Source organism: Monodelphis domestica, chromosome 3 (genome assembly GCF_027887165.1).
Source record: "Monodelphis domestica isolate mMonDom1 chromosome 3, mMonDom1.pri, whole genome shotgun sequence".
In the NCBI taxonomy this organism is placed as follows: domain Eukaryota; kingdom Metazoa; phylum Chordata; class Mammalia; order Didelphimorphia; family Didelphidae; genus Monodelphis; species Monodelphis domestica.
Genome location: NC_077229.1, coordinates 44554257 through 44577936, shown reverse-complemented (window position 1 = coordinate 44577936; position 23680 = coordinate 44554257). Strand labels below are relative to the sequence as shown.

General features: G+C 43.3%; 1 protein-coding gene across 5 annotated transcripts in view; it reads right to left on the bottom strand.

Moving 5' to 3' along the window:
• The window catches only part of HVCN1 (hydrogen voltage gated channel 1), a 52039-nt gene that overhangs the window by 22758 nt on the left and 5601 nt on the right, over positions 1 to 23680 (bottom strand). Inside the window, exons 1-3 of one of the 5 annotated variants that reach the window (XM_007489844.3) lie at positions 5419 to 5435; positions 4491 to 4562; positions 1643 to 1915 (exon numbers count right to left, since the gene is read on the bottom strand). In XM_007489844.3, coding sequence (XP_007489906.1) covers positions 1643 to 1915; positions 4491 to 4550 — 333 coding nt within the window. In that variant the 5' untranslated portion in view covers positions 4551 to 4562; positions 5419 to 5435. Of the gene's footprint in view, positions 1 to 1642; positions 1916 to 4490; positions 4563 to 5418; positions 5639 to 5663; positions 5717 to 15790; positions 15831 to 23680 lie in introns of those variants that run through there. The other 4 variants (XM_007489845.3, XM_056821765.1, XM_056821764.1 and 1 more) reach the window with 4 other exon arrangements.

Here is a 23680-nt window from a genome sequence, read left to right as displayed (position 1 = left end):
AAGGTTCATCTCGGACGGGGTGGCCCGGTGGCCACATCTGGCCAAGGGCCGGGAGTGGGGCCCCCCAGAGAGGGCGAGCCCTCTTGGGCACATGAGGCAAGGTTGGCTGAGCCTGTGATTTGACATGATGGTGGCTCACTCCCATTCTCTGCTTGTCACAGCCACAGGAGGGACTGGCGCCGGGTGCTGGGCCGGCCTCTTCTCACTCCAAACCCAGGATGGGCAAAACATGGGAAGAGCTGAACAGTGGCAGTGACAGAGGAGAAGCAAGGCTGCTTCCCACCCCCAGGTACAGCCGAAACGACAGCTGCACAATCTGGGGAATTGGGTTTATTTCTATTTCTAGAGCGTGCACGCCTGGGGGCCCGGGAGCCGGGTCATAAAAATAACTCTGCTCAAGAATTAATCCTGACGGTTGCCACATGGTTCCTTTGCCTCACAGAGCATTCTACATCCAACAGGGACCCCGAGAGGCTCCAAGGACGGGCTCCCTGACTCGCTCACTTCGAGGCACAGGCAGGGATCAAATGTAAGAGGGAAAAGGAAGGCTCAGAGAGGGCTGCAGATTGCCCAAGATCACACAGCAGGCTGTGCTGGAGCAGCTCAACCCTTCAACTTCCCAGCCCAGATCTAAGACCCTTTGTCATCACTGCCTCAAGTGCCTCTGCTTTCCTTGCTCTAAAATGAGGGGGGAGAACCTGATGATTCTAGAGACCTCCCAGAACTGATATGTAGTGTCCTGTGGTTCATTCACACAACATTGTAGGTTCAAAGCCCTCTCCCAGCTCTGACATTCCCTGTTCCAAGGCCCCTCCTGATATTCCCTGCTAGGTGGCACAATGGAGAGAACACTGGGCTTAGGGTCGGGAAGACCTGAGTTCAAATCCTGCCTCAGCAACATATTAATTGTGCACCACTGGGCAAGTCATTTAACCCTGTTTGCCTCAGTTTCCTTATCTGTAAAACGAGCTGGAGAAGGAAATGGCAAACTAGTTGTGCGACTCTGGACAAGTCACTTAACCCTGTTTGCCTCAGTTTCCTCATCTGTCAAATGAACTGGAAAAGGAAATGGCCAACCACTCCAGTCTCTTTGTCAAGAAAACCTCAAATGTTTCTGGTTAAATCACTTCACCCTGTTGGCCTCAGTTTCCTCATCTCTAAAATGAACTGCAGAAGGAAATGGCGAACCAATCCAGTATCTCTGCCAAGACCAACAGGGTCACAAATGAAAAGGACTAAAAAAAACCAAACCATAGGGTCCCTCCCAACTTTGATAATCTGTTTCAAGGTCCCTTCTGGGTCTGCGGATCTGATTCTGAAGAGGAAAGTGGGAAGTGGGTGGAGCAGACAGCACTTTGGTTTTCTTTTTAAAATAATAATCATTCCCATTGTGATGCTAATAATAAAAATACTTAGCTGAGATAACCTCTAGATGCTCCGAACTTTTAAAAAATTCCCAGTTATCATCCCATTTTGTATTTTCAGTAGCTTTTATTCTTCCCACTTTATAGACACAAGGCTCAGAGAAGGCATGTGCCTGCCCAAGGTCACACAGCTTGTAAGCGGGCAGGGACCTGACTCTCGGATCTAGACCTTTCCCTCTCTGTCCCCACTGGCCAGTCCAGCTCCCAGCCCCACCTACCTGAAACCTGTGGGAACCGAAGAGCTTTCTCATCACAGTCCTGAAGTCTGGGGGGGCCTTTGGAGGCGTGACAGTCTCCCCTGGAACTTGGACGGCGTTGCTCTCGGTCCCAGGAACATCGGCCCCTGGGGCTGGCCCTGTCGGCACCTGTGGCTGCTCATCATCCTCATCCTCATTGTCCCATTTCTTATATCTGGTATTCCATTTGTAGTGGTCATCCCCGACTACAGTGAAGTGCCTCAGGAACCTGGACATGGCTCTGGGGGAGCCGTCCTGGGAAGGAGTGGAGAGAGAGAAAATGAGTGTCACCCACGTCACCCACACCGATTTTTCATCAAACAGAATAAGGAGAGAGCTCGACACACACACACATACACACGTGTGTTGGACTGGGCTGGGCCCTAGATGGGTACACTCGACCAATAGAAAAAGAGAGGAAGTAGAGGAGGGACCACGTAGTATACAGAGCTCAAGGGTTCAAGGAGTTTCTTTTGGGCTCTTATTTTGGGCCTGAGGGATTTATACCCTAGCAACAGGAAACCCCAGCCTGCCCTTGTGGTTTGCTTGGCTGTAAGCAAAGGACTTGATTCTGCAGTCCAATCATAAAATGCAAAAAATATTCAATCGCACCCAAGACCCATGTGCTAGTTGCCAACAGGAAAAACTGTGGGTCACGGTTCACAGGTGACCACATTCTGAAGAACTGAGCATGTAAGATGGGGGTGGAAGTAGAAAGGGATGGGGGGGGATGACAAAAAACACAGAATTCTAAGGAAGCAGCCACATATAGACTTCCCTTCAGACAAGGGTCAGGTTCCTGAAAGGTGGAGAATGAACAGAATATTGATCAATTTGGCCAAGTTCAGCCTCTTGTGAAAGAGCTGAGGATGCTGGCTCTTTTTTTAAAAATTCCTTATTTTATTCCTGTAACAAATCTGCATATAAGTTTTCCAAGGTTCCATGATTCATGTTCTCTCCTTTCCCTCTTTCTTCCCTACTCCTGGAGCTGACAAGCAATTCCACTGGGTTATACATATACTATCACTCAAAAACTTATTTCCATATTATTCATTTTTGTAATAGAGCAATCTTTGAAAACTCAGATTCCAAATCCTACACCCATAGGAACAAGTGATCAGGCAGTTGTTTTTCTTCTGCATTTCCGCTCCCACAGTTCTTCCTCTGGACGTGGATAGCATTCTTCTCCCAAGTCTCTCAGAATTGTCCTGGATCATTGCATTGCTGCTAGTAGAGAAGTCCATTACATTTGATTGTGCCACAGTGTATCAGTCTCTGTGTACAATGTTCTCCTGGTTCTGCTCCTTTCACTCTGCATCAGTTCCTGGAGGTCGTTCCAGTCCACATGGAATCCCTCCAGTTCATTATTCCTTTGAGCACAATAGTATTCCATCACCAACAGATACCACAATTTGTTCAGCCATTCCCCAATTGAAGGGCATCCCCTCATTTTCCAATTTTTTGCTACCCCAACAAGTGAAGTTATAAATATTTTTGTATAAAGAGATTCTTTTCCATTTTTAAAAATCTCTTTAGGATGCAGACCTAATAGTGGTATTGCTGGATAGAAAGGCTTGCATTCTTTTAAAGCCCTTTGGGTATAATTCCAAATCCTGTCTCTTTTTTAAAGCATCCCTATGGCAAAGCAAAGAATCCCTTTGGAGAGCAAACAGTGTTTCCTCCTTCCTACTTCACTTGGTTTGACCTTTGTGGGAATCCAGATGTTGGGTTTTTGGGGTAGAAGAGACTGGCTTGCTCCTCCCTCCCCAGAGTCATAGGATCAGACATCGCCTAGTGATGTCATTTTGACCCTCTTCCAGTATGAAAGACAACAACCACCAACCAAGGATCAGAACAGGATTAGGTGACTTGTTGAGGATCATTCAGTCTTTTCATTGTTGTTGTTGTTTCTGACTTTCCATGCCCACTTGGGGTTTTCTTGGCAAAGATACTGGAGTCGTTGGCCATTTCCTTCTCCAGGTCATTTTAGAAATTAGGAAACTGAGGTGGGAAACAGAGCTAAGTGACTTGTTCAGGATTCCACTGCTAGTAGGTGTCTGAGGTCGGATTTGAATTTAGGAAGATGAGTCATCCAGGCCTGATGCTCTGGGCACTATGGCACCCAGTTAGCTGCTGCCTGAGGAACAAAGAGGCTACTGCAATTGCTGGGGGTGAGATGTGACAAGGCTTAAATTCAGCCTGTGGTTACGAAAGCTGGGAAAAGTGGATAGACAGGGCACAGAACTGATGAAACTGTTTGGTTGCTGGGCATCAGTAGCCTGCAGAGACTCTTCCTAAGCAGAGTGGAAGAGGAGGTCGCGCCAGGCACCTCCTTGCTAAATTTTACTTTGTGAGTGAGATCCCCAGGACTCACACTTACTTATTCATATACAAATGGTACCTTGATACACGAGCACGTAAGTCACTAGCCATTTGAGATACGAGCAGCCACGAGCAGGATTTTTTGCTTTAAGTCACGAGCAGATACTTGAATCACGAGCTTCTGCCACCCTCCACCAGATAGCCTGCCGAACATTCGGTTTCACAAGTTACACGAGACTGTCTCATTTAGTTCAGTATTTATCTGGCCGTGAGAGCATCTGCATTGAATTGCTTTTGCTTTCTTCATTTGTGTCTTTATTATCACTTTTTTGGGCAAATTTCTTGATTTTTGATTGTGAGTCCTGATGATGGAGGAATCGATGGAGTTGCAATTTTGCAGGAAATCAGCAGGAAGGAGCCCAAGGTGGAGGAGGTAATCAGTGCAAGCAAGATTAAGGAAATGGTGAGGATTTGGGGAAAAATGAAATAGTTTATTGAAAAGACACACCCGGAAAAAGCTGCAACAGGTTGTGCGTTGGAGCTGTGTGGCGACACTTGTTTCATACATTATCAAAACGTTCTGAAAGGGAGGAAGAAACAAACTTCCATGGAAAAGTTTCTGTTGAAACAGCCTCTAAGTGAAATGGAGGAAGGTGTGGCAAAACAGCCAAAATTCAATGAAGAAAATGATGATAATTAAGTAAAGCAAAAAAAAAATAGCAATTAAGTTTAGCAATCAAATTACATATAAGTAATGTGTAAGGTTAACTTTGCATGTAGCATTATGTGTGTAGAGAGCAAGCTATGTTAGGTGATAGCCCACAAACTGACCTTGAAGGTAAATAATATTTCATAAGCATGTTTATTTCTTTACATTCTTTCTTATTATCTATTGTTATAGTTAATTAATGTAGTATGAGGTTGATGATGGGTAAATAAAATTGTATTGGGGGTTGATAAGCTGTTATGGGTAAAAGGTATTCATAAAAGTTGCAGAGATTAGTTTTGTACATCACGAACACCTATTATTGGGAGGAGAGTGGGGATAGCAAAGAGATAATAAGGAAAAAGACTTGTATAATAATATTTATAGCTGCGCTCTTTGAGGTGGCAAAAATTTGGAAAATGAGGGGATCCCTTCAAAACTGGGGGATGGCTGAACAAACAAACAAACAAATTATGGTATCTGGAGAGTAGGGATAGGAAACAGGAAGTAGGAAATAGGAAAGTAAATCTCTTAATCCTTATACTGTGTCTAAAAATCTTAATCTTGTACTAAGATCTCTAAAAACCCTATATCTAAGAAATCTTCTTGCCTGACAGAGCAGGCCTAACTAAAATTGCTCTATCTAACTAAATGTTAATTTCACTATCTAACTAACTAATCAATGACCCTTTATCAGTAACAAACTCTTTGAAGTAATTCGTCTATTAACTGTCGGTTGAAAACTGCCTGTCACACACAGACACAGACACAGGAAATTCCTTCCTCAAAATGTTTCTTCTCCCTCAACGATGAAACTGCCTGTCACAGGGACACAGGCAGTGCTCCTTTCCCTCGGAGTTCTGAGGGAAAGAAAACCCTTAGTAACAGACTTCTCAGATTTGTATCTAAGTTTCAACTTTAAACTGTTAACTGCCTGATTGATCTTCTTGAAAGAGAGAAACCCAAACAGCAAACCCCAAAGCTCCTGTTCCCTGAGAAGCCAGACAAGATGGAGTTCTTCTAACTGACTCTAACCTTTTTTTTTTTTTATAGCCCATCTCTTAAAGAGACCGAGGCAAGATCTGTCTGTCTGTGTTTTAAGGAGACAGCATACAAATCAAAACCTTCCTCTGACCTAAAACTTCTGCTCATGAGATGAATGAAATTAAGAAATTCCTTATAACACTATAAATATATTTATTTGTTAATTATAAAGTTAATTTTTGTATTTAAAAGCATCTGAAAGAAAAAAAATTGTGTTTTTTTGGGGGGGGCTGGAATGGATTAATTGCATTTCCATGAATTTAAATGGGGAAATTAAATTTAACACACGAGCAAACTGAATTATGAACTTGGCCAAGGAAAGAATTAAACTCCTGTGTCAAGGTGCCACTGTATTAATTTTCTCTTAATATGTCAACATTAAAATCATGGGAACTACATTTAAAAATAACAAAAAACAACCCTTACCTTCTATCTTAGAATCAATACTGATTCTAAGTTAGAAGAGTGGTAAGAACTAAGCAATGGAGGTTAAGTGACTTGCCCAGGGTCACCCAGCTGGGAAATGTCTGAGGGCAGATTTGAACCTAGGACCTTCCAGCTCTGGGTCTGGTGTTCTATCCACTGTGCTACCTAGCAGCCCCTATACCTTCTTTTTTTATGTAAAGATCTTTTATTTTATCAATTACATGTAAAAACACATTTCCACCTTAGTTTTCCAAAGTTACATGATCTAAATTGTCTCCCCCCTCCCAGAGCTGCCAAGCAATTCAGTCTGAGTTATACATACATGTATTATCACACAAAACATGTTTCATATTGTTCATCTTTGTAAGAAAATCCTCAAAATAACACCCAAACCCCCAAACAGAAACCCAAATAAACAAGGGGAAAATGGAATGTTTTCCTCTACAGTCTGACTCCAGCAGTTCTTTCTCTGGGGGTGGATGGTGTTCTTTGTCCCAAGGCCCTCAGAATTGTCCTGGATCATTGTATAACTGCCTCATACCTTCTTTTAGTGTGTCCCCCTTTTGCATCTGCTTTGTGTAAGTGGGGTCAGGAATTAGAAGCTTGTATCACAGTTGACCTGTATTCGAATTCCACTGTGTCAGTCCTTGGTTGATTTCAGGAAAATACATATCCCTTCCCCCCCCCCCCTGCTTGTGTGTTGTTGTGGCCTGGGGGATCATCAGGGGGGTTATATTAGCTTGTCCCATTAGCTCATTCAGATAAATAGAATCACTGGATCATAGATTTAGAACTGGAAAGGACCTCATTTAATCCGAATCTCTCTGCCCCATTTCAGGGTAGAGGACTCCAATCTGTTGGAGAAGGGAATGACTCGCTCAGGGTCACACAAGGAAATTAATGGCACCATTGGGACTCAATCATAAGTTCTGGTGCCAAAATCCAGAACTAGTGGAACAATATTACCCTCTTATCTGCAGTAATGAGATAAGAAGGGCTGTTGTTCAGTCCTTTCAGTTGTGTCTGATTCCTCATGACCCCAACTGGGGTTTTCTTAGCAAAGATCCTGGAATGGTTTGCTATTTCCTTCTCCAGCTCATTTGACATATGAGGGAACTGAGGCCAACAGGGTGAAATGACTTGCCCAGGGTCACACTAGAGCTAGTTAAGTGGCTAAGACTGGATCTGAACTCAGTTCTTCCTGACTTTAGACCAGCTCTCTGTCTACTGCATCCCCTGCCGCCCCATTTTATTAAAAAGGACATTAAAAAGCTGGACCGTTTCTGATGAAAGGAAAGCAAGATGGTAAGCAGACTGGAGATGATGTTAGCTTTGAGAACAGATGACAGGGTGGGGAAAAGAAGAGTCGGAAGCCATCTTCTGGTGTTTGTAGGGCTGTTGTATGGAAGACAGTTCTGACTTATTCTGCTCCAGTTCAGAGTTCAGAACCAGGAACAAATAATGGAGGTTTCAGAGTGATAGACAGAAGTGGAGTCTGAGGAGAAAACTCTCCAAGTACCCCCATAGTGGCACGGGCCACCTCAGGAGGACACCTTTGAGCAGAGGCCAGCTGACCACTCGTGGGAAGTATCGTAGAAGGAATTCTACTCTGGACCTCAAAGGTCTCTCCGGGATCAGCTCTAAATCCATGTTCCTAATGCCTTTGGGCAAGTCATTCCCCATCATGGGACCTCAGTCTTCTCAACTGGAGTGGCTTCCCTTCCTCTCTTCATCTGTCGACTTCCTACCTCTCATTTAAAGCCCCAAACATAAATCCAACCTGTTTTGCTTCATCTGGTGTAATAGACTAGGATTGGGCCACAAAAGCCTGTTTGGGCTAAGAGCAGTATTTTTATTTTAATCAGAGAGTGAGAGGAGCTTTGAAATTTTCTTTTTTTATAATGATGTCTAAGGAACACTCTCATTGACATTAAAAAAACAACAACAAACAAACCATGATGCAGAAAAGATGCAAAGGACAGCCACCGAGGAGACCCTGAACAGTTCTAAGAACTGTCCCAATCAGGTTGTGTTTAGAAATGTAGGCAATTTGGCCAGGCATGGTAGCACACACCTCTAATCCCTGATATTGACAAGGCTGAGGACGCTGGACCTCTTGAGCTCAGGAGTTCTGAGCTGCAGTGGGCTAAAGCTAACTGGGTGTCTGCATTTAGGATAGCTCTAATAGTGAGCCTCCAGAAACAGAGGGTCATCAGCCTACTGCAGGAGGGCTCAACCCACCCAAGCTTGTGTGCCAAACATTGTTAGGGTCGGGGCCATGAATGGCCACTTCAATTTCAGTCTGGGTGAGACAGGTAGCCCCGAGTCTCAAAAAAGAAGTGGGGGGCAGCTAGTTGGGTCAGTGGATTGAGAGCCAGACTTAGAGAGGGGAAGGTCCTGAGTTCAAATCTGATCTCAGGTACTTTCTAGGTGTGTGTGACTATGGGTCAGTCACTTGACCCCCATTGCCTAATCCTTACCACTCTTCTGCCTTGGAACCAATATTTAGTATTGATTCTAAGACAGAAGGGAAGGGTTGAAAGGAAGAAAGAAAGAAAGAAAGAAAGAAAGGAAGAAAGAAAGAAAGAAAGGAAGAAAGAAAGAAAGAAAGGAAGAAAGAAAGAAAGAAAGAAAGAAAGAAAGAAAGAAAGAAAGAAAGAAAGAAAGAAAGAAAGAAAGGAAGGAAGGAAGGAAGGAGGGAAGGAGGGAGGGAAGGAAGGAAGGAAGGAAGGAAGAAATACAAACAATTCTCAATTATACAAAGGCTGATGGTCAATATGGTAGCTATACCATGCTATGGATTCTTCTTCTCTCTTCATCCATGATCTTGGGGCCATTCCCCTACACTAGACAGACAGAAAAGTTAGAGGACAGTAGAATTGGATAGTGACCCTGTAGTGTATCTAGTCCGACCCACTGGTTTTACATATGGGGAAGTTGAGACTGAGTTGATAGGAATTGATATGACCAAAGTCCAGAGAAAGTGGAAGAGTAAAATATTGAATGGAGGTTCTCAGATTCCAAATTTGGTGCTCTTTTTAGTTCAGCCGAAAGCCTCAATGGGTCAACAGCCTTTCTGAGAGGCACAAGAAGGAGGAGGATGGAAAAATGGCTAAAAGGAGTCCCTTGACCTATCTTCACATTTAAGGTTACCAGAAACAAGCCTTGCTCCATTTTTCAGAAGTTTTCCATCTAGCCTGGAGCTAGTGGAAAACACCAGGTTGAGGACATCTGGATACCGCTGGTCTCCAGGGCCTGGTCTTAACCTCAAGTCTGGCCACCAAATTTCCTGCCCCTTCCTCGCTTCAGAGGAATAATCCAGATGAGATTTTTTTTCTTCTGTTTTCCTAATGGTCTCACACCCCGAGTCTGTCTTGGGCTTCTGCTTTTCAAGCAAATGCTTCCTTCTCAAGTCACGGTTGGGAGCAGAGGCCATCCTTGGGGACCTGGGCTAAGACGTGAGGAGAATAGGACCAAGCTCGTTGGTGAATATGGACACAGCTGTCAGGACCCTTACCAGCCTCTTGGGGCTCAAATTATGTGGAATATGTTTTTCTTTTTCTAAATTGGGGACATCTTTAAATAAGCGTGGCAAATTTTCCTTTTCAAGGGTGGAGAGGAAGTGTGAGGTCCATGAAGGGCGACCACAAATTCAATAGCCACGTGACTTTGGGGCCTGGTGCTAAGAGTCTGGGAGGGGAACCCCTTGGCCCTGGAGACCAGGCTGTAGCCTGGCCTTTGAGGCCTTCCCTGAGATGACCCCATGCAAGTTGCTTCAGATTCCCCATCTGTGAAACCAAAGCCATTGCTTTAATTCAATTCAATCCACAATTTAAAAATTTTAAATCAAAATCTTAAACTGAAAATTTTTATGTATTTAAAAATTTTATGTATTTAATTATAAAATTTTAAATTATGAATTTTATTTATTTATAATTATTTTGAATTTAATTTATTTAATTTAAACTTTAAAAAAATTTAAACTTTTATTTATTACTTATTAATTAATTAAATAATTTTTAAATTTTAATTTTTAAAAATCCTTACCTTCTTAGTATATTTAGTATTGGTTCCAAGGCAGAAGAGCAGTAAGGGCTAGGCAGTTGGGTTTAAGTCATTTACCCAGGGTTACAGAGCTGGGAAGTATCTGAAGTCAGATTGGAACCCAAGTCCTCCTAATTCCAAGTTTGGCTTTCTAGTCATTGAACCACCTTAAGTGCCTCTCAAAAAAGCATTTTGTAAGCACTTACTATGTGCCAGACACTATGCTGTGCCTTTTAAAAGAGGCAAGACTATGAAGATTAAATGAACTCCCCTGCCCATTTTTAGATCTATCACCAAAAATGTAAATACGCCATTCACACTTGAGTGGGGGAGGTCTGTGACCCATGTGTGAGATAGCGGGTGATGAATCAGAATCGAACTGTCTGCCCCCTGGGCAAAGCTTCAACTGATTGGTAGATATAAAATGGAGGAAGGCACAGGAAGTGATGCAAAAGAATGTCTTTAAAAGGGAGTTACAACTTCCTGGGACAACTTTGACTTCTTCTAGAGTTCTGAGTTCAAGTTGGAGGCTGGTAAAGAATCTGCTGACTGGACCTGAGACCCTGTATTTGGTGAGACTGTCCTTGAATCTTTCCCTTTGGACTGACACGTGGTGAGTGAAAAGAGCTGACTCCTTTCCTGGATTTACTGAAGGGACTAGCCTCAGGAGAGACCTACCCTATTGAGAGAGGCTTCCTATATCCCAGGTCCTCAGCTACAAGGGTCAAGACCCCTCTGGCTAAGGACTAACTCTCCCTGTCTGGGTTGATCCAGGGACCAGAGCAAAATACTTAGTGTTTGGGCTAGATATCTTACCCTATTCTCTCTCTGATTTTCTTACTTCACTCTATTTTGTAAATAAATTGTTAAATAAATCTCTTGGAATGAATTAAAATTCCTGGTGACCCTATTCTTAAATAATCTAGTCCAACTTTTAATTAAAAAAAAACAAAAACCTTTTTCTCCCTTACAAAGAGACAGTCCCTGCCCTCAAGAATTCACAGTCTAACAGGGGAGACAAGATGCAAACAACTATGTATGTATTAAGTCAACCATCATTTATTAAACATCTACTATGTGCCAGGCATTGTGCTAAGGCTGGAAATGCAAAGAGAGACAAAAGACAGTCCCTGCCTTCAGGGAGTTTACAATCTCATGGAGTCTATGAGTCCAATGCCCTCATTTTATAAATGAGGAAACTGAGGTCCTAGAGAGATTAAGAGAGTTGTCCGTGGATCCCACAGGGAGTAAATGGTACAAGCAAGATTTTAACCCAGGTCTTCTGTCTTCAGAGATAATGCTACTTGCTCTTCCTGGATCTTCGTGCTTCCTTCCTGCCTCTCGGCTCTCTACCCTCAGATTCCCAGCTCTGGCCAGGCCAGGATCACCCCTGAAGAAGTCTCTGATCTCTCAGCAGGAAGACCTTTTCCATCTTCTTTCTCAAGGTCAAGGTCAAGACCGAGTCTCATCTCCATCACACTGCATTTCCTCTCCTCTCTGGCCACCTTCCTGTTCTCTGACCTTGAGTGGCACCCACTGTCTGTGCTGCTCACTGAGCTCTTCTTGTCCACTGCCCGTGTGGCTGCCACTGTTGTTGTTCCATTATTTTGGTCCCATCCTACGGAATAACACCAGAGGGGTGTATGGGAAGGATCCAGTGAGCCAGACAAGTGACAGCTCCATTCCTCAGGCTCTGCATGTGCTCTCTGCTCACCCACCCCAAGAGGATCATTTGCTGTTCAGTTGTTTTCAGTTGGATCTGCCTCTTTGTGACCCCATTTGGGGTTTTCTTGGCAGAGATACTGGAGTGGTTCGTCATTTCTGTCTCTAGCTTATATTACAGATGGGGAAACAGAGGCAAATAGGGTCAGGAGACTTGCTCAGGGTCACACGACATTTTTGCCATTCCCTTCTCCAGCTCATTTGACAGATGAGGAAACTGAGGCACACAGGGTTAAGTGACTTTCCCAGGATCATGTAGCCAGTTTGTCATTTCCTCTTCTAGCTCATTTGACAGATGAGGAAACTGAGGCATGCAGGGCTAAGTTATTTGCCCAGGGTCACACAGCTGGGAAGTGTCTGAGGTCAGATTTGAACCCAGGACCTCCCGTCTCTAGGCCTGGCTCTCCATCCACTGAGCCACCCAGCTGCCCTTCTATAGCTAATTAAAAAAAAAATCAAGTGAGCTGAAATTTTTCCCTCTTCTTTCCCATTAAAAAAATGAAAAGCAAAAAACAATTTTATATAGCAATATGTCATGTGTGTTGTTTCTGCTAATCTTCACAAAACCCTGGCAGGTAGTACTGTTGTTATCCCCATCTTACAGATGAGGAAATGGAGGCAAACAGGAGCCCACAGCTAGTAAGTGCATGAGGCAGGATTTGAACTTAGTTCTTCCTGACTCCAGGCTTTCCTGGTACTCTACCCACTGCACTGTATTTCGGAGTTGGGAGGCTCCACATCCCAGCTAATCCTTAGAAACTTTGTGTCTGTAGACAAATTGTTTTAGCTCTCTGAATCTCAGTTTCCTCTTCCATAAAATGGGGATGATAATATTCATACTACCACGGGAAAGTATACTATAAACCTTAAAGCCAGTAAGTAAAACATGAAATGAGAGTCGTTATCATCATCTCTCATTAGACAGTAAACTGGTCCTAATTCAGTCTAATCCAAGAAGCATTTAATTAAGCCCTACTATGTGCCAAGAACTGCACTAGATGCTTGATACAAAGACCTGAATGAATGAATGACATTTATTTAGCACCTTCCATGGGGGCAGAGTGCAAAATGCTTTATAAATATTGCCTCAGGGGAGCAGCTGGGTGGCTCAGTGGTTGGAGAGTCAGGACTAGCTATGGGGAGGTCCTGGGTTCAAATGTGGCCTCAGACATTTCCTAACTGTGTTACCCTGGGCAAGTCATTTAACCCCCATTGCCTAGCCCTTACCACTCTTTTGCCTTGAAACCAGCACAGAGGATTGATTCCAAGATGGAAGGTGAGGATTTAAAAAAAGTATCTCAAACCAACCCTGGAAGGAAGGTGCTGTTATTATCTCCATTTTACAGATGAGGAAACTGAGGCAGACAGCCATGAAATGACTCATTCAGGGTCACACAGCTAGGAAGTATCTGAGGCCAGAGAGACAGTTCCTGCCCTCAAGGAGCTTACATTCTATTGGGAGTAAAAGCACAGGGACAAGACCAACGATTTCCTTCATGTAGGGATCTCCCACAGTAGGAAAGTCCCTCTGTGGACTTGGAGCATCACTTTCTCTACACTTTTCATTGCCTTAGGCACTGAGAGGTCAAGCCCAGGGTACACAACCAGCATATGGCACACTTGAACTCAGAGCCTCCTGACTTTGTGGCTGGCTTTTTTTCTACTAAGGCAGCTACTAGGTGGTGCAATGGATGGTGTCCCAGATTGAGAGTCAAGAAGACCTGAGTTCAAACCTAACCTCAGACATTGCTAGCTGTGTGACCTTGGGTAAGTCATTTAACCCCGTTTGCTTCAGTTTCATTTGTCAAATGAGCTGGAGAAGGAAATGGCAAATCCCTCCAGGAACTTTGTCAAGAAAACCCCAAAAGGAGTCATGTGAAGAGTTGGATGTGACTAAAATGAATGAACAAAATCATGTCTTTCCATTATACCATGCTGCAAAAAAAGGAAGGAAGGAAGGAAGGAAAGAAGGAAGGAAGAAAAAAGAAAGAAGGAAGGAAGGAAGGAAAGAAAGAAGAAAAAAAGAAAAGAAAAGAGGAAGAAAGGAAGAAATAAGAGAAAGAAAGAAAGGAAGGAAGAAAAAGAAAGAAGGAAGGAAGGAAAGAAAGAAGAGAGAAACAAAGAAAGGAAAGAAGGAAGGAAGGAAGAAAGGAAAGAAGGAAGAAAGGAAGGAAGAAAGAGAAAGAAAGTAGGAAGAAAAAAGAAAAAAGAAAGGAAAGAAAGAAAGAAGAAAGGAAGGAAGGAAGGAAGAAAAAAGAAAGAAAGAAGGAAGGGAGGAAAGAAAGAAGGAAGGAAGAAAGGAGGAAGAAAGGAAGAAAGGAGAGAAAGAAAGAGAAATGTAGTGTAGAGCCAGATTATAAAGTGCCAAGATGAGTAGTTTCTCATTTTTCTTGGAGGCAATGGGGAGCTATTGAAGTTTCTTGAGTAGAGAAGTTAGATCATTCATTCCTTGATGACAAGAGTTAGGTCTCCTTCTTACATGTCCATGGGGAATCTGAGAAGTTGTCTAGTCCAAACCCTTCATTTTACAGATGAGGAGACTAAAGAATAAGGAGAAATAAGGAGGTGTACACAAAGTGACACCCATGCAGTAAAGGGCAGAACCAGGATTTGAATTCAGGTCCAGTCCCCTTCGCAATGTACTGGGATAACTTCCTGCCTCCGTGGGCAGTGAGTGCTCCTCTTACCGCACCATGATTCATTTCTGTATGAAGGCAGTATTTAGCTCAGAGCCCACACTCAGGCCACACTGACCCAAAGCCCGAAGGCCATTGGCTGGCCCAGCTCTGGAGCCTTCCCCACTTCCCTTTATCTCTGCTTGGGGTCCCCCCTTTGTGTTTTCACATCCAGACTCCAGCTGGTTAGTGGATGTTGGCAGAAACGGGTCTGGCAGGAGGTCTCTGTCTATTCATAAACTTCTGGGGGAGCCCCCCAGAGCCCCCCACCCATGAGAACTGCAGGGTGAGAGCCAAAGTGGGCCAGACTGATGGAGGAGTGAAAACAGAAAGCCACACTGTGTGACAGGCAGGAGGAAGTGTGGCTTTGTGGAGCTGGAAGGGACTGGAGAGGGACCACTGATCTAAGGCGTTTCTTTGACAGAGAGAAAAGAGAACAATCTTGAGTAGTGTAGTGGAGAGAGAACCAGGTCTGGAGTTAGGGAGACCAGCGTTCCAGCTCCAGCTCCAGCTACTTACTAGCTTTGTGACCTTGGATAAGTCACTTAACCCTGTTTGTCTCAGTTTCATCTATCAAATGAGCTGGAGAAGGAAATGGAAAAATAGCTGTGTGTTTTTTCCTTGGCAAGTCACTTTACTCTGTTGGCTTCAGTTTCCTTATCTGTCAAATGAACTGGAGAAGAAAATGGCAATCTAGCTGTGTGATCTTGGGTAAGTCACTTTTCCCTGTTGGCCTCAGTTTCCTCATCCGTCAAATGAGCTGTCAAATGAGAAAGTGTCTGAGGCTGGATTTGAACTCAGGTCTTCCTGATTCTAGGTCCAGAGCACTAACCACTGGACCACTAATTGAAGGGTTCATTTTGGAAACCTTAAAGTGCTAGAGGGAATGAATATGCTCCTCCTTCCCTTCCTCCTCCTCCTCATTGCCTGGATCTGTGCCTCCAACTGGGTGGAGAACACTGGGTAAAGAAACTCCTTTCCCCCATGTGGAGAGACTGCTCATCTGTAACTTATTGTCTTAGACAGGATCTTGGGGACATTGAGAAGTGAATGACTTGCCCAAGGTCACACAGCGAGGATGTGTTTGTGGCAGGACTTGAACACAGGTCTCCCTAGATAAGCCCCCCTCCACGTCCCTGTCTCTGTGGTCTCCTCTTGGCATCTGAGTTTTAGCGATGCGAATCCACTTACCATTTTGTCTTCAGTATCCATTTGTCTGCTGTCCAAGAATCTGGAAAAAGAAGGAAGCAGTGGGTACAATCATTGTTCAAGCATTTTTCAGTCGTGTCCAACTCCCCATGGCCCCATTTGGAGTTTTCTTGGCAAAGACACTGGAGCAGGTTGCCATTTCCTTGTCCAGCTCACTTCATAGATGAAGAAACCAAGGCAAACAGGGCTAAGTGACTTACTCAGGGTCACACAGCTATTTTTCCATTTCCTTCTGCAGCTCATTTCACAGATGAGGAAACTGAGGCAAACAGGGCTGAGTAACTTACCCAGGGTCACATAGCTATTTTGCCATTTCCTGAGGCCAGCAGAATTAAGTGTCTTGTCCAGGGTGACCCAGCTAGTGGGTATTTGAGGCTGGGTTTGAACCAGGTCTTGCTGATTTCAAGCCGGTTGCTCTATCCACTTGCCCACCTGAATGCCCAACCTAGAGTTCTAGAGCATCAAAGTTGCAGTGACTTCCTGAAGCCAAGTACCTGCCTGGCTCCCCGGAGCACCCCCACTAATTCCTCAAATCCTTCTTCTCTTCTCCCTAAGCCCCTCCTCCTCCAAACTTCCCTGCTCCTGCGGAGGACCAGGCAGTCACCTGAGACGCCTCTCACTTCAATAAGTGGCCAAATCTTGTCAATTCTCCTGCCGCCCGCCCAGCTGTATTCTAGATCTTCTCTTTACTCATCCTTCCTCTGCGCAGTGGAGACTTTAGCCACCTCTCGCCTGGACCTTCCTCTTTCTGGTCCCCTTAGCACCAATCTTTCCTATACATAATTATCAAAATTCTTCTTCCTGGGGCAGCTGGGTAGCTCAGTGGATCGAGAGCCAGGCCTGGAGTCAGAAGGTCCTCAAATCTGGCCTCAGACACTTCCTAGCTAGGTGACCTTGGGCAAGTCACCTAATCCCCATTAATGAGCCTTTACCACTCTTCTGCCTTAGAACTAATACACAGTATTGATTCTAAGACAGATGGTGAGAGTTTTATTAAGGACAACAACAACAACAACAAAATCATCTTCCCAAGGTGCTCCTCTGCTAAAAGAAACAACAAAAACCCGTCAGAGTCCCCTTAGTAAGTGCCTCTGGGAGAAAAGGCTAATAGCTTTCATTTATCAAGTCTGTAATTTACAAATATCTCATTTAACAACAGTCCTGTGAGGTAGGTAATGTGATTCCCTCCATTTTCCAGATGAGGAACCTGAGGCTAGAGATTAAGGGCCTTGTCCAGGTTCATACAACTAATTTGAATTTAGTTTTTTTTTTCTGACCCCAAACTAGTATTTTATTAGCTATGCCACTCCTAACCCTGGCATCTAAAGTTCTCCAAAATCTGGCTCTGAAGTATCTTTCTAAACTTCTTTTCCTGCAGTCTATAACTCAGAAAAAATGAATTACTATCAGCTTCCTAAACTCAGTACTCAATCCCTTGCCTCAGTTTGCCTTTATTGGTTATTTCCATACACATGTCTTCCTTGTCTCAAAGTCTCACAATCCTAATCTTCCTTTAAGACTCAGCTAGTCCATGAAGCCTTCCTTCATTCTTTGCCATTGGTTAGGGAGTGCTCTCTTCCATCCTCTACTTCCTATTTGTTCACTTGAGTTCACTAGGTGACTCAGTAGATCTAGCATGGGCCTAAAGTCAGGAAGACCTGAATTCAAATTTGACTTAAGACACTTATTAGCTGTGTGATCCTGAGTAAAAAACTTACCCTGGGTGCCTCAGTTTCTTCATATGTCAAATGAGCTGGAGAAGGAAATGGCAAACCACTCCAGTATCTCTGCCAAGAAAACCCCAAATGGGGTCATGAAGAGTGAGACACAACTGAACAACTGAACAACAATTGGCTATTTGAGATGATTGGTATTACCCTGGCATTGACTGCTGACAGCTTTGAGTCAATGCTCTAGGCAGCTCTAAGACCTTAAGTGGCAGAGAAATTACCAACTTGCATTGTAAAGAAAATTTCCTCATCAGGGAGTTCCCTAGATTACTGAAATCCCAGGTCCAGTCCCCAGCCCCATCCCCCCAAGAAAAGTATATTTGTTGGTAGAATGAAAGCCCTGGGAGGATGGGAACTCTTGTTTGTCTTTGTACCTATAACCTACACCTAATAATGCTTGACTCATAGTAGTCACCTAAGAAAGGCTTGTTGACTCATTTTTAAAACTTCAGGAAAGAAAGTTCATTGCCATCTCTCACAGCTTCAAAAATGCAATTCACTTCAACAAATGTGTGTCAAGGGCCTACTATGCACCAGGGACTGTGCTAGATGTGGAAGGCACATAGCCAAAACTGTACTAAGTGCCTGTCCTCAAGATTACATTCTGCTGGGCTGGAGGGAGGGGAGAAAACAATTTACATCTTTTATACAAGTCCATAAATACCAGATATATACAAAGTAATTTATACAAGTAGGTAAATACTAGACATGTACAAAGTAATTTATAAAATTGGTAAATACCAGATATGTACAATGTAATTTATAAAATTGGTAAATACCAGATATTTACAAAATAATTTATACAATTAGGTAAAAACCAGATATGTACAAAGTAATTTACAAAATTGTAAATACCAGATATTTACAAAGTAATTTATAAAATTGGTAAATGCCAGATATTTACAAAGTAATTTATAAAATTGGTAAATACCAGATATTTACAAAGTAATTTATAAAATTGGTAAATACCAGATATTTACAAAGTAATTTATAAAATTGGTAAATACCAGATATTTACAAAGTAATTTATAAAATTGGTAAATACCAGATATTTACAAAATAATTTCAAGATGGTAGGGATCTGGATAAGGGAAGGGGAGCTACCTTGACAAGTCTTCTATAGGAGGTGGCATGGGAATTGTGTTTTAAGGGAAGCAAAGGGTTCTACTGGATGGAGGTTAGGAAGGCATGCATTTCAAACATGGGAGAACTTGTGCAAAGTCTTGGAGGCAAGAAGAACAGGAACAGCCATAGGACTAGTTTGATGAGAATGGGGAGGCAGTGGGGAGAGATGTTGAAGGACTGAGTCTATTTCAGACTGGAAGAATGGTGACTGCAGATGATGATGGAAAAGGGTGGAAGGTGTATCAGTCACCTCCAGACCTTCACTCTACCACCCCTTCAAAAGTCACTCTAGACTACCTCCCTGGTCCAAGTTCTCATCTCCTCATGTCTGGATTGTTGCAATAGTTGCTGGGAGGTCTGCCTGCCTCAGGTCTCTCTACATTCAGTCTATCTTCCACTCAGCCTTCTAATCTAGCTTCCTAAAGTACAGTATAATCATGTCACTTTCCCTATACAACAAACTCCAGTGGCTCCCTATCATTCCCAAGATCCAATACAAAAACCTACTGACATTCAAAAGCCATCATAACTTACCTTCTCCCTAACTGCTTCCCTGCCCTTTGTCTCTATTTACTTTGTGATCCATCCTCCTTGCTATTCCTCACAATAAACATTCCATTTCCCAACTCAGGGCATTTTCACTCTTGGAAATTCCTCCTTCCTCATCACCACCAGGCTTCCCTGACTTCCTCCAGGTATCCACTAAAATCCCACCTTCTATAAGAAGCCTTTCCAGATCTCTGATTTTTCTTGTTCACATCTTGTCTGGAATAAAGCTCTTTGCATTGAGTGTCTGTCTTTTTCCTTCAGTGATATTTTATTCTTTCCCAATCCCAGGCATTCATTTTATAACATTTTGAGTTTCAAATTCTCTCCCCCCAATTCCTGAGACAATAAGCAGCCTGATATTTGTTGTACATGCTTTGTACTTGTTTCACATTCATTAAACTGAACTTCCCAAGAGCAGGGACTGTATCAGTGGGAAGGATCTTGAATGACTCCAAGGCTGGGAAAATGAGTGACTGGAAAAACAGTTCTTGTTCGTATATAAACACTGAGTCCAGTACCTGAGGCTCAGAAAAACCTTTGCTTCCTTTTATGGATAAACCAGAAAGAATAGCCTACTACAGTTCCTGCCTCCATATCATGTCCAATAGTATAATGAATAATCTGTTGGATCTGGAGTCAGGAAGACCTACGTTCAAATCCAGTCTCAGACATTTACTAAGTATGTGACCCTGAGTAAGCCACTTTAACCTGTCTGTCTCAGTTTCCTTAACTATAAAATTTACTGTAGTAGTAGTAGCAGCAGTAGTAGTAGTAGTAGTAGTAGTAGTAGTAGTAGTAGTAGTAGTAGTAGTAGTCTCTCGGTAACCAAGGATGACGATTGTCTTTGTGTGTTTTCATCTATGGTGTATAGATGAGTGTGCACAAAGACACTTGTGCATGGAGATTTAATATTTACTGTAATAATAATAAAAATAATATAATAATAATATAAATATGATATAAAATATATTTTATATATAGTACTAGTCTCTTGGCAACCGAGGATGACGATTGTCTTTGTGTATTTTTGTGCACAAAGACACCTGTGCATGAAGATTTAAGTGGAAAAGTTGATGCACAGAGACAGTCCCACTCTCTCGGCGTTGGAAGCCTGGGTCCAGTGGCATGAAAAGTCGTTATGCCTGGAGACTTCCTCAGCTGCATTGGATGGCCGTGTTGTCTTTTGTGCTCCAACACGCCTTAAGCACTCCACAGTGCTTTGCTGCGTCGCCATCTCAGCCGTTGAACCTTCTTATTGGTTTCTTCCACCCGTTCGGCCGAAACAGTCTTCACATGCTGGGTGAGCAAAGCCTTAGTTCACCAGGGGTCTATGACCTGATGGCTACCCTCACAAGGTTTAGCCGGCCTGTGGAAGCCGTTGCCTGGGGTGTGGCCGCTGCCACATGCTAGCAGCTACTAGGAGCCACAAGTGAGAGCTAGGTGTCAGGTGGGGGTCAGAGGCTGGAGAGCTGCCCTAAAGGGCACGACAAGCCCTCCATACCAGAGATACTACCCCTCCCTGAACACCCCATACACCATACACATTTATATATAAATATAAAAATAATAATATAAAAAAATAAAAATCTCATAGGATTAAATTAACATATTTAAAGACTAGTTTTGATTCTTAATATTATCCCTTTTGCTATATGGTTTCCAAACCCACCACTCTACTGTAGTCACTCTTGACCACCACCAATAACAAAGAATGGCTATATCCACTGGTCTCTTCCTCAGACCTATTCTTCCTTGATTTCTTATTCCTGTTGACCATGTTCTCCTCCTGTGACTTGGATGACCCTGGGGGTCTCCTGGTCCTCCTGCCTGGATGTCTCTTCCCTTTCTATCTTCTTTGTTGGTTCTTCATTCCTATCCCTTAGTATGAGTACTCTCTTGGGTTCTCTTCTCCCTGTTCATTCATCCTCTCTCTTGCTTACCTCACCAGCTGTCATAGGTTCACTGTTCATCTCCTCGCAGATGATTCCAGATCTCTCTGTCTAGTCTGAATCTTTTCCTGAGCTCTAGTTCTGTGTCCCCATCTGTCTGCTTTTGAATTTGTATTCCCTGTGCCTAAGATGGTGTTTGGGTCACAGGAAGCGCTTAAATGCTTTTTCACTCATTTATTCATCCTTTCCTGGATGTCCCATTGTCATGTCTCAAACATTCAAAAATTGAACTTGTTTTCTTCCCTCCCAACCCACTTCCCTGTAGACCTCCCTATTTCTGTGAAGGGCACCAACCACCATCCTTCCAAACACCCAGATTCATAACCTGTGGCCATCTTTAATGCCCTCCCTCCCCTCATAACGAGCCAGTATCAAAGACCTCCACAACATCTCTTTCATTCATCTTTAATGAAATTCAGCTAAACATTCCAGGTCTAGGAATACAAAGACAAAAATGAAACAAGTTCCTGCCCTCAAGGTACACTTTATATCAACAACATCCCTCTAATTCATCTCCTTCCCTCTGCTCCCACACCCACCAATCCAGTTTCAAAGTCTTCACCGCTGACTTACTTAGACTATTAAAACAACCTAGAACTGATCTTTGTAGACTTAAACTAGCAAGAGGGTAGCCATGACAAACAGGAAGTGCTTAACAGGTGTCCCTGTCTCCAATCTCTCCCCTTTCTAGTCAATCTAAATTTATACTTGAGTTAAGGAAAAATCTCCTAATCAGTAGAGTTGTAATAATTGCCACTTGTCAGTTATAGAAGATAGATAGATGGCTGAATGGGTAGAGAGAGATGGATAGTTAGATTGAAATGGATGGATGGATAGATACAGGTAGTTGGATGAATGGACAGATGGACAGATAGAGGTGTATGGTTAGATAGAAATATATAAATAAATGAATGGATGGATAGAGATGGATAAGGAATTTGAGATAGATGAATTGATGAATGGATAAAAGTAGTTGGATGAATGAACAGATGGATAGATAGAGATGGATGAATATATATAGATAAATGGATGGATGACTAGATGGATGGATGGATGGAGAGATGGATGGATGGATGGAGAGATGGATGGATGGATGGAGAGATGGATGGATGGATGGAGAGATGGACAGATGGATAGATGGATGGATGTATGGATGGATAGAGAGATATAAATAGATGGATGGATGGATGGAGAGATGGATGGATGGATGGAGAGATGGATGGATGGATGGATGGAGAGATGGATGGATGGATGGACAGATGGATGGATGGATGGAGAGATGGATGGATGGATGGACAGATGGATAGATGTATGGATGTATGGGTGGATAGAGAGATATAAATATATGGATGGATGGATGGAGAGATACTGTAGAAACAATTCCTTTTCAGATGGAATGCCTAGATTGCACCCTCTCTTCCCCTTTGACTTTTAGAATCTCTGGCTCCCTTTAAGACTCTGCTCAAAATGCTATCCCTACCAGATACTTATCCTCCTACCCCAACACTACCTTCTACCATACCTCAATATGTCTCCCTCCTTAGAATGCCAGCTTCTCAAGAGCAGGGATTGTTTGTGTTTTTCTTTGTATTTCAGCTGCTAGCCCGGTGCCCCAGCCATTCAGTAAGTGCTTGCTGACCGACTGACTGACTGACTGATATCCCTGATGGACAGGAAGTGCTTAACAAGTGCATTTTGATTGGTTGATCGACCCAAGAGTGGTTTCTTCCAGCTCTAGACACTTGATCTTGTGATTTCCGTGGGGATTATCTAAGGGGAATTTACTCACAGTATCCTAATGCCACATGCTTCCTGTCTGTTGCCAAATGATGATGGAATTGTGCAAATCTCCTTTCAGGGAAGATTGTCAAAACCTCATGTTGCCCCATTCTCTGGTAACATCAGGCTTGCCTCCATTCCCCCTAGCTTTCTCCCCAGGGGAAATCAAGTCGAAACTCTAGTTTTACACAAGAGGTAGCCAGCTTGCCAAGACAGGGGCCTGTGGAGGGGCCTCCAGGAAACCCTGCTGATAGCAGATGAGCAGCAAGAACCACAAACCCCAGGCTAGAAGGACTTGCACACTCCAACACCTTTCTCCTGGAAGTTGCCACCAAAGGCCTTCAAAGTCTCCAGCACAACATTACAGTGGAAGGGGTGGTCAAGCAAAGCACTCTCTGGGAGCCAGGATTCCTCCAGCCCTGTTCCTCTCAGGTAATTAGTTCCCCGTTCCATTACCCCAAGAGCTGGGAGTATCTTCAAGTTGGGCAACTAGAGATTAAGTTCTTTGTTGTTGTTGTTGAATCATTTTGGTTGTGTCTGACTCCTCATGACCTTATTTGGGGTCTTCAGGACAAAGATACCAGACCAGTTTGTCATTTCCTTCTCCAGATCATTTGACAGATGAGGAAACTGAGGTAAACAAGGTTAAGTGACTTGCCCAGGGTCACACAGCTAATATGTTTACTTTTCATGAGACCAAAATATTTAGCTTATGAGCTCCTTACTATAGTGTCTTCAAC